The sequence below is a fragment of the Rhamphochromis sp. 'chilingali' genome (assembly GCF_963969265.1).
Source record: "Rhamphochromis sp. 'chilingali' genome assembly, chromosome: 14".
Taxonomy (NCBI): Eukaryota; Metazoa; Chordata; class Actinopteri; order Cichliformes; family Cichlidae; genus Rhamphochromis; species Rhamphochromis sp. 'chilingali'.
In genome coordinates, this window is record NC_137941.1 from 20,944,963 (window position 1) to 20,956,380 (window position 11,418).

At 43.0% G+C, this 11,418-nt stretch overlaps 1 protein-coding gene across 1 annotated transcript; it reads left to right on the forward strand.

Annotated features, from left to right (window-relative positions):
* Window positions 1-699: 699 nt before the first annotated feature.
* On the forward strand, window positions 700-10,619 carry xk (X-linked Kx blood group (McLeod syndrome)). The gene is made up of 3 exons (XM_080903061.1): window positions 700-1,164; window positions 5,268-5,530; window positions 8,255-10,619. The coding sequence occupies exons 1-3, from the start codon at window positions 920-922 to the stop codon at window positions 9,181-9,183; spliced, it is 1,437 nt and encodes a 478-aa protein (XP_080759187.1). The 5' UTR covers window positions 700-919; the 3' UTR covers window positions 9,184-10,619.
* Window positions 10,620-11,418: the final 799 nt, after the last annotated feature.

An 11,418-nucleotide genomic window follows, 5' to 3' on the forward strand; every position in this document is an offset into this window, starting at 1 on the left:
AGCCATCAGAACATTGATTCACTGAAACTGTCATGGTCCGTGGAAGTGTCTGGGGATTTTCCAGCCTGAGTTAGTGTGTTTCCTGCGCGGAGGTGGTGTCCCACTTGTGTCGTTTCCACGACTAATCAGCAGGTTCTTTAGGTCAGCGCTGTCTGAATGAAACCCTTTCAAAAAATTTGGACCAGCTTGCTGGTGACAGGAGACACCGAGAATGTGTACAGTGTCAGGTTTATTTAAAGCTGACTTATGTGTTCCTTATTTTTCTCATATACAGTTACAGTAGTGTGTGTGCTCGTACAGTTTCAAATGTTTTTAGCCTCTGTCACAACTTCACTGCAGCAGAGGAACATTTGTTATGATTTGGGGGCGTCAAAGCAGCTTTGCGACTGTGTTACGTAGAGACAGTTTCCTGTGTCACGTTTGAATTGTAAGCTTTTCCTTCCTTACAGACTAGTCATAGCTCATGGTTGTTGTTTATTTGTTTGTTTTATGTTTAATTTTACGTGACATTAGTATTTGGGCTTTCTGGCTCCATGATGGATAGATTAGTAGGCCTGTGAAATTGTCCAAAAAATGAGTAAGCTGGTTAGTGAATTGTAATTGAAACTCTTAGCCTCATGGCCCTGCAGATGTTTGCACCACCATTGTAACATCAGTCTTCGGGGCGTTATCGTCTCGTTGACTGGCGCTTCAGTGCGCACTGGAGAGCGCAGCGCTTCTTGCGCCCCCAGCAGTCTCTCCCCGGGACAACACTTGGCTGTGAACCTGTCCCGCCTGCCTCACATATCGCAGACAAGCTGCTGCTCCTGCGGCGGCGTTCCTCCAACACTCCAACCGACGACTCGGTGGTTTCGTTATGGACGTGCAGACTCTGAGCGAAGCAGCGCGCCGCATTCCCCAAATGGCGGAGTGAGTGAGGATGCGATTCCCCAGTTCCATCTTTGTGTCGGTGTCTCTGTTCACGGCCGAGACCACGGCAGCGCTGTACCTCAGCTCCACGTACCGCTCCGCCGGAGACCAGATCTGGCAGGGGCTCACGCTCCTCTTCACGCTCGTACCGTCCGTGCTCGTGCAGCTCACCCTCACCTTCATCCACCGGGACCTGAGCAGAGACAGACCGCTCATTCTGCTGTTGCACATCTTGCAGCTCGGTCCCATCGTCAGGTCAGTGCTGACATGTTTACCTCCGTTTGTCAAACAGGAGCTTGGATCCCATTGTATCCACAGTGTCCACTGTGTTCTGCCGAGGGCATGTCTCTTACCTCCCACAGGTGTCGTGCCCACGGATGTTTTTTTTCCTCTTAAAAACATGCCAGGCCTGCCAGCGCATAAGCTGCTTACAGATGGTGCGATGAATGCATTGCGCACATGCTGTTGTTTTCATTTTCTCTCGCCTTTTGTCTGGTTGGCTCCATACATACTGGCGCATGATGTGCTGTATGTCCGTGTTGTTCAGCTCGGAAGCAAAAGGCTGATCAATGTTGCCACTGTTGATCGATATATGTTACATATATACACAGCTGGCAGGCTGCTGAGCCAAAGCACTTACAGTACAATAAGGTCTTCTACCAGTTTGATCACCTTCAGCCATGATCGTTCGGGCAAAGCTGATTTATGACTGTTCTGACTGAAAGGACATTAAATCATCGTTATGAAGCCTAACTGGAGTCGCTCCACACTCACGGAGAAACCTTTAAATCATAATAGGCCCGGTCTTCCTCTTTGTATAAGCCTGAGCCCAATCCTGTACATAGAAAGCATCCCTGCTGTACACACAGAGATGAAACTGCTATCAAACATACAAACAGCAGGAAATCTGACTCTGGTAAACTCATTAAAACCCACTCATGGTTTGCAGTTGGTTGATTAATTCATTTCCAGATGGACAGAAGAGTGATTTACAGACTATGTGTGTGATTCAGTGATGAAATGGGAAGACTTGCTCTTGTCTTAGTTCAAAGTTGGTTATGTTATGGGTTGGTACATTTCTCCTCTTTTTCCTATGTTCGATAAACCAGAAATTTTGGATTAGTCATTTGGGAACTGATCAGCAGTTTCATCACAAACGCAAATCATTTTAGTAGTTGCCCAAAGGGAAGTAAACAATAGAACCCAGCGACTGATCTGCAGTGGTAAAGACTAAGCATTAAAGGTGTTTCCATTATTAAAATCGAAATAGACTTTTGTTTTTGTAACTTAAACCTAGAAAGGCTTCAGAGGGAAATCCTATCTTTCATTTGACCTAAAGGTCAGACTCATGCCATGAATGATGATGACGACTATGGAAGTGCAACTCCACATGCTCATACTACCACATCTGTTTTTATCACTCACTCTTTAAGTCCTTTCTGAGCTAAAATGCACAACTGGTTTCTCAACTGTGAACATGTATCATGTTGGACAAAACAAGCTGATTTAACAAGTAATTATTTTTTAAGATCGGTTATTTGAGCAGTTGATTAAACTCATGGGTGTTTTTCTAATCTTCCTCATTCAATTCAAGCTTTTGCTATTTTCCAAAATTAATAGACCATATTAATAACAACTGTGACAGGCAATCCTGACAATCTAAACAACCAGTATTTGCAGCCACACATACGGTAATTATGCCTCCTCATGATTCAGCTCGTGAATAGAGTCGTACTGAGCAGCACAGCCTCCCTACCCTCCCGACTGCATTCAAATGATTACTGTTCAGACCTCTACATCCTTCCTCGGTGAAGACCAGATCTAAGAATAGCACATGTCACTGCTGGCTCCTTATCTCTGACAGCAGACCGGGGAATGTCTCTCTCTTTCTCTGCTGCAGACAGCACAGCAGCACTTCCTCCTCTTGACTTCCCAAAACAACACCTCTGATATTTTGATGTGTGTCACCATCAGAGAAAGTATTCAAATCTCTCACAAGTCTGCGTTGGGTGTAATCATTTCTTCTGTTGTCGCCCTAAAGAGAAGTGCTCTTTAATCTATTTAACACTAAAGTGTTGCTGAAGAGTAGTTTGTCAAAATAACAGAAGTCTACTTCCGCCTTTTCTGCAACTCGAAATAATTTAAAGCTCATGTACAACTTAAACAAGTGCAAAAGCTTCAAAAAATTGCATAGATGTGGGATTTTTAAATGGGCGTATGCAAAATTATTAAACAAATTATCCTTAAGATGTATTTAAACCTCCAATAACATTTTTTTTAAATACTCGTGACTCTGCAGTAATGTTACAGGTCAAAAATCTAAATGTTGCTAGATGAATGGGAACAGAGGCCTCATAGGCTAAAGGGACAAATACGCAGAGCTGATCTGGGAGTGAAATGACCTTTTAACTCTTGAAAGCTTATTTGGAGAAATCTTGTTTTTTTCTTTTGTGAAGTGAGCAGTTTCTGTGGTATTTCAGGCCTGCTTGTAGAGCAAAATGACTGGATGTGCATCAGAAGTCTTTATAAAGTGACGTGTCCCAACCTGTCATCGGGGATATAAAAATAGTGGTTATAACTGCTATATTTCGTAGCAAGAAACGTGAAATAACCAAGTGAACTGGGTCACTTGTAATATGAATCCAAAGCAGATGTTTTCCTCGCGAGCTGGTGGAGACCAAAGACGAGCAAAAGAGAGCAAATGCTGATTTCAAATACACACGAGTGACTGAAGCATATGACTATCATTCTGCCAGCAGTTCATCATATGACCTGGAGTGTTGTAAACAGCTGTTTACATGATCCTGTTACATAAGTTCATGAGTTTTGTCAGCTAAAGGATCCTGTTCTACGACGTCTTTAAGCTGTTCTACAGGATTCAGATCTGGTAGCTTGACAGACATTTTACTAAACTCATCATGATGTTCATAATGAATCCAGGTTGCTTTTGCTCTGTGACAGGCTGGGAGCAGCCATAAAAACATGCTGAACTCTAAAGGGCTGCACATGTCCAGTAATAACACTAAAATAGGCTGTGGCATTGAAACAATTGCTAATTTATATTAATGAGCCCAAAGTGTGCCAAGATGACAAGACAACACCACCCCTCCCCCAACAGAAAAGCCACAGCTTTTTTGTATTCAGCTGACATCTTCAGCTTCAGTCTCAGGATCGGACTCATTTTTCACTGCAAGATGCTGTTCTGCTCAGCAGTTAAGAGTGGTTATCTAAGTCACCGTAACCTTTTTCTTATCTCCATCCAGCCCGACCGTTTTGGCATCACCGTCTGCAGCACTGCTGCTGACACGATGGGTTTTTTGGTTGTTTTTTACTCAGATGTCTCTGAGTAAACTCTAGAGACATCTGCGGTGAAAATCCCAGGAGAGTTGCAGTTTTAAAAATAGTGAAATCGAGCCATCTGGCGCTGTGATCACATTTTTTTCACAATTCTGTTGTTTAATGAAAACATCTGCAGGATTTTGCATCACCAATAGTCGAATAGTTACATGGGATTGCAGGTGTTCAGGTATTCCCGACAACATGCTTTGCTCTGCAGAGACAGAGCGCGAGACTGATATTCACCCTTGAATGACGTCGTTTATTTTTACTAACTCAGTGAGGCGTTCACTAAGCACGTCTGTTCAGTGTAAGTCATGCTGATAAACGGTGTGTCCCTGAGCACTCCTGTGGCTAAATCCTTGCGACTTGCTGTTTACCGGCTGTGCATCAGCACTGCTTGACAAGGACAACGCTGCCTCAACCTTTGGCGCTTTGCCCGCTCTATGCACCTCAGTGTTTTTAGAGTCGCACTTGCCAATACATGACTCTGTCCTGTCATTGAGGCCTCATTTGACACAGATAATGGATAGCCAAATGAGGATCATATGAAAATTACCCCTGGCTCTTTGGGCTTCTGTAGCTGCTCATAATTCTGAGCAACAAGCATTGAATTAATATGCAGAATAAGCTATATGTATTCTTCAGCTATACTTATTATAAACAGTAATAAACTTTATGTTACATCAAATTTAAGCTCTGAATAATAGCATTTTTCCTGTAAAGTACAACCTCACATAAACTCACAAGACTACATAATCAGCAAGCAGAGAAATGGACTAAATCGACCTTAGAAGGAAAATGAGTCCTTTCCTTAAAGAGCTGTTATGGCCATTAAAAGATAAGCACAGTTCATTTGCCTTATGCTGGTCAGTGTTTCTAAATTAAATAAAGAGAACTACCTTTACAACACTGTGCTGAATTATTAGATTAGAGGGTTGTTAATGAGACAGTACAATATATCCAACTTTCATCAGGTGGATGAAATCCGATGCACACGCTCATCTCCTCTCCTGTTTCAGGTGTCTGGAGGCCTTCTGCATCTACGGCAGCGTGGGCCGCGTGGAGGAGCCTTATGTCAGCATCACGAGAAAGAAGCAGATGCCCCGCAGGGGTCAGGCAGAGGAGGTGGAGCGGCAGGTTGGGCAGGCAGAGGGGAAACTGTTTACGCACCGAGCGGCCTTTGCCCGCACCTCTGTCATTCAGGCCTTCCTGGGATCAGCCCCCCAGCTCACGCTGCAGCTCTACATCTGCGTCCTGCAACAAGGGGTGTCCATCGGAAGAGGTGAGGGGAGCACGTATGACGTAAGCGTGTGTTTGTGTGGGACCGGACAGTTTTATGGATCATCCACCCATCCGGCTCTGCTAAGAGTCCGTCACAGGTCCTCTACAATGTGGGCTGATCAGCTAAGTGCGATATTGGAAATGAGAGAATGGATGTTTTCATGAGTCAAAGTGGTGTTATGTAACCGCCTCTCTGATACTAAAGATGGAAAATGGTGATTCTGTTTGCCAACAGGGAGCCAGGCTGTGTGTGTTTCTGTGTATGTGGAGTGGGGGGGTGAGCAGGTCTATTCCTGAGTATTCCTGGGAGAAATCGAGTAAAGGGTTCAAACAGTCAAACTAGGACATCTGGTCTTTGAATTGGGTCAAAATAAAAGATTTTATAAATATCTCAGTCTTATTTTGTGTCATAGCCCGAACATGAAAATCTTAAATTACATATTTTAAATCTGTCCTAAAATAATGGTCCCATATTGCTATAGTCATTTATACTCATACCGCCAATTTAAGATCCCATCTTTATTTTCTTGCGAGTGTAAATTGTTCACTTACATGGAAAGCACAAACAGCTTTTTGTTTTGTTTTTTAAAATCTTTCTGAAATCGATCTGTGAACACATGAAGAAACAACCGTCTAACTTCACTCATAATTTGTATATAAACCAACTAAAGTAACTGAAGTGTTGTTACGACCCCCTCTGCTAGGCGACAGGAGGGGAGAAACATACACCAGCCCTCTCACAAAATCTGAGTAAATAAGGGGTTTTAGAACAGAAAAGAACAGGCAAGAGTAAAAGCTTAGGGTTAACTAAGGCAAGCCAGCATCACAAAACTCTAATGAAACTAAGTTCAGCTGTATACCAGGTTTAAACAAAGAGCAACACAGCAAACAGGTTTAACAAACAAGCTTCACATGCAAAGCAGACGAGGAGGCCACTGCATGTTCACCTCAGAGCAGCAGTTCACCATAGTGTGAAGGATCTTCAGCCTTTTATACTCCCCGGTGCAGACAATCAGCCAGTCAATTGGTCATGGAGTGGTCATGGGATCTCCAGGCAGCCAATCGTCCGCGAGGTCTGGCACACTGTGATCTGCATAAGCACAAAAGGGTAGTCTCACTCTCTCCAAGGCCCAGGGCCGTAACAAGTGTTAAATGGGATGTTAATGGCTCAGCATGTGTAAAATATTTTATGAAAGAAAACTAGTTTGTATAAAATTATGTTGCATGTAATTAAACTGTGATATGTTGTTCTTCTTTTAACCTTTTTGGGTTTATAAATAGAGAAATAACCTAAAACTTTAGGCCTGTATGTATTTAGAGGCCTATCTCTGCTTTGTGCCTTGTTACTTTAATACTGTGTACCTAGGGGAGAAAGCTTTAACTACACCTTCAGTCTGCTTTTGATTTGTTTCAATTAGCAATCTCTAATCACAGATTAGTTTCACGTGCAGAAAATGCCAAGTTAATGGTATCATGTCTGTGAAGGTTCATCCACTTCTCCCTGTGATTCAGTCTATCCTGTAATAAACTAAAAATGTCAGCCTTATTACTGTTCTCGAATATTACAGAAAACATAGTAATTTTGACAGCAGAAATTTAAACTCATACCAAGCTTCTTTTATATGCACAGGACGTCTGTTTTCTTCCAGCTGTGAAATGAGTCTGCAGTGGCCTGTCATATCTGTCTTTGAGTGAGACGTTCTGTCAGTGCTCCAACGTCACTGCAGTGATAACACTGTGTGACAGCTTTCATAGTCATCAGTGGATATTTTCTTATTTTCATTCTCTGTAAACCCTGGAGACAGTTGTTAGAAAATCCCAGTAGATTAGCGGTTTCTGAAAAACGAACGCAAACATCCTTCTTCTCCATTCTGATGCTTAGTTTAACTTCAGCAGGTTGCTTTGATCGTGTACGAATGCCTAAATTGAGTTGCTGCATGCGACAGCTGAACTATGGACACGCGCACACATACACTTAGACTTACACTGATAGGCACTCACTCATCCCCCCTCCCTTTCCAACGCCTTCGATGCTTGTTTCCTGCGAGGGAACACGGCGGGTCTGTGTGCCGCGCTGGAATGGTAGCGCTGTGCAGGGCGGCTGCTGTGTTCGCTTCGGATTACTCCTCACCCCCCACCCACCCCTGTGGCTTGTCATGTCTTCACAATGTTGTGCTGTGGACATTTATGTGCTTTTTTGTGCAGAGGAGTTTTTTTGTTTCCTGTTCTCATGCTGTCCTACCATGGAAGCATAGCATGAGTTGGGGTCTCTTTTTTTCCTCTTGTACTTTCCCCATTGTAGTGTACATTTCAATGTTTTTTCTCTGATTCTACCAATCTCCGACCTGTATGTTTGCATGTAATGTTTGTGCTATATGTGTAAGGTCGGGCAACCTGCATGTGACGAATAAAGCTTTGATTGATTGATTGATTGATTGAGATATTTATCTTAATTACCAGTTAAGCAGATGTACCTTACAAAGTAGATGGTGAGTTTAAAGCTCTATTATCATATTTTTTCTCTCAGAAATCTGGCAACGCAGTACTTCATGTACACACTCACCTTGGTAGAAGAGTTTTTCAGGAACGAAGCAGTGTTTACATGGAATGAGCTGCAAAGTATCCTAAACTGGAGACGTGCTTTCACTGATTTATAGGCAGATTTGTTTGTTTTATTTTTTCCAACTTTTTTAAAAAAATGACTCTGTCTCTATCTGCATGTCAGGCACACTGATGGTGATCTCCCTCCTGTCCATTGTGTATGGAGCCCTGCGCTGCAACATATTGGCCATCAAGATCAAATATGATGACTATGAAGTGGACGTCCGGCCTATGGCTTATGTTTGCATATTCCTGTGGCGAAGCTTTGAGATCGCCACTCGCGTTGTGGTTTTGGTCCTGTTCAGTTCGGTGCTCCAGCTTTGGATCCTGCCCGTGGTTCTGCTGAACTTCCTCGTTTTCTTCCTCTACCCCTGGATCCTGTTCTGGCAGAGCCACTCCCCTTTCCCTGAGAATATAGAAAAAACTCTGACCAGAGTGGGAACCACCATCGTGCTTTGCATGCTCACGTTCCTCTACGCTGGCATCAACATGTTCTGCTGGTCTGCCGTGCAGGTGAAACTCAGTGACCCAGACCTCATCAACAAGTCCCAGAACTGGTATCGCATGGCCGTGTACTACATGTTGCGTTTTGTGGAAAATGCCTCGCTGCTCTTGCTCTGGTACATCTATAAAACAGACATCTACAAGTTCATCTGTGCCCCGCTGCTGGTGCTGCAGCTGCTGGTAGCCTACGCCATCGCCATCTTTTTCATGCTGGTCTTCTACCAATTCTGCCACCCATGTCGGAGGCTCTTCTCCTCCAGCATGACCCAGGGCCTTTGGGATTGCTCCTCACTTCTCTGCCTGATGTGCAGCTCTGGCTCTCCACAGAACCGGCCCATGATGAAGGAGGCCCCGACCCCATCTGCGCCAAAAGAGCCAGCCACACAGCGGCCCCACGACACAGCCAGCGACAGCACAGACGACATGCCTAACGACACGACGTATGACATGCTCAATGACACCACCTTCGACACGCCGAACGAAATGGACAGCAACATAGGAGGTGGAATAAATGGCGACATTAGACACGGTGTACCCTGCACCGTTTAACGCATCAGAATTATTCTTACGTGCCATTAAGAGGACATTATCTAACCTTCTTTAATCTTTTTAAGTGCCACATGGATCCCTCATACATCCATTGCAATTCTACATGAAGCAAATGTGTCCTTAACGTGAGAGCTATCCTTGCTGTAAACGCGCAGCCTGTCTTATCAGACTACATGCCAACAATTCATCCTGCAGCCTTTAAAACCAAGAAAAAACCCACAGGCACCATCACCTCACTCTCTTCTTTAGGTTCGGAGACCGTGTCCACGTATATGCTGCATTTACTGATCACAAGGAGCCAATGCATTTGAAGTGATTGTATTTAGTGTCTCTTTGGCATGGAGGCGTGCATGTGTGGAGCCTCAGACGAGGTGTAACTGGTTACTCTGCAGAGGAGGGGGAGAGCCGGCCCCGTGCTAGTTTTTTTGGCCACAATTATGCTTTTGTACTCCTTAATAAGAGCTTTAAGATTAATACGCGCTGCTTTCGTGATGTGCTCGTGTTTGATGATGAGATATTAATCGCCACACGTTGTAAAAGAGCCTGTTCCATCGCCAGACATACTGTTACTGTAAAGCACGGACATTCCCAATGGCTTTTGCACGTTTACACAAAAAAAGAAAGGACTTTGGTGGTTTGGTTCATTTTTTGAGCAGCAGCAGCTGTAGTGATGTGCTTTGTTTGGATGTATTTGCATTTTCCTTTTCTTATTTTCGCCTATTATGTCTGTCAACTGTGTTTCTGTCTGTCTGTCTCTTTAGTTGGAAAATTTACACTGAGTGCACGCGAAACATTTACTGTATCTAACTGAAAAAGAGTCTGTGTTTTGAACTGTTAAAAGTATTTATTCTTATTTCAACCTTTAATGTACTAAGAAAGCAAGAGATAGAGAGAGAATGTGATTGTGGTTGTTTTTGCACTAACTACTTTTTGCAACGTGTCTGCAGAGAGATGATGACCTCGGGAATCACATGAATGCTTCTTATGTTTGTACAAATAAGAAAAGCACTGTTTAAGCCAAAAAAAATTAATATACACATCAAACATATAGAGACACAAAAGGAGGCACTGAAAATATGAAGTCGTACTTTAAAAAAAAAAGAAATTAAATTTATATTTATATGTGAATATTGTCTTGCATTATTTTGATCTGTCACGCAATGTGAATCTGTGCTGACCTCTAGTGGTTGATCAGTGAAACTGCCTGTTTTAGCAAATCCTCGTTTGCAGATGACTAGTGAATTTTGCTCTATCCTGACTTACTGAAGTGACCTGGGAGGGATCTGTGTGGCTAGTGGGATGCTCTAAATGCAAATTAAAGGCACCCACTGTTTACTTAATTATCTACTTTAGCAAAGGTGCATTGGCACACCCTTTATAAAAGACTTCTTTTCAGTGGGTTGGAGGTGGACACAGAGAAAATCAGGATATTTAATCAGAAATAAAAATAAATTTGACGTAAATGTTGAGAATAACTTGTGTTTCAGTTAAAAAGTGTGTGGCAGCATTGTGCACCAGCTGAAGATGAGACAGGGAGGACTGGCTAACACCAACATACAAAGAATTACAGTAATCCCATGGTAAAGATGTGGATTATGGTTTTAAAATTAGATTTCAACAATGTTTTTTTTTTTTTTTTTTTTAAATCTTCACCAACTGTCTCACCTGAAAGAAGCTGGATTTCACCACTGCACTGATCTGACCACCCGGTCTAAAGCCGCTGTCCATCCTAAAACAAAAGTTTGTGACAGTAGGCTATCCATACTGTGCCATAGGGTAAGTCCCACCGGTGACATCAGAAACAAAAACAATCACCTCTTAAAATTTAAGACTTAGGCTTAAGATTTAGAGCCATGCAAGCTTTTAGTTTCTCAAGACACTCAATTCAAATTTGAATAAAGCAGTCATCCTTCCCAATAGCAGAGGCCCAAGTATTGAGCCCTGTGGAACCCCACATGACTAATATGAAAAGTTCTCTGAGCCAGGTACGCTCTGGATCACTCCAGAGCAGTGCCAGAAATGCATACACAATGCTCCAAGTGGTATACAAAAATATGCTACACTGAGTTGAAGGCAAGTTTAAGCAAATGTGGTGCTATGAAGAGACCAGAAACTAGAGTGAAAAACCAAGTACGCTGTACTCCAACACTGGTTAAATCCATCCTCTCATCCAAAGGTGTTGGCCTTCAGCTTCTTTATCAGTGCTCACGAAAACACACAGTGGAACATCTTTAA

Excerpts from the sequence above, each read along its gene's own strand:
- xk (XM_080903061.1), top strand. The coding sequence starts at position 920 with ATGCGATTCCCCAGTTCCATCTTTGTGTCGGTGTCTCTGTTCACGGCC. Across the intron at positions 1,165-5,267 it reads CAGCTCGGTCCCATCGTCAG|GTGTCTGGAGGCCTTCTGCA; the intron begins GTCAGTGCTGAC and ends CTCCTGTTTCAG. Across the intron at positions 5,531-8,254 it reads AGGGGTGTCCATCGGAAGAG|GCACACTGATGGTGATCTCC; the intron begins GTGAGGGGAGCA and ends TCTGCATGTCAG.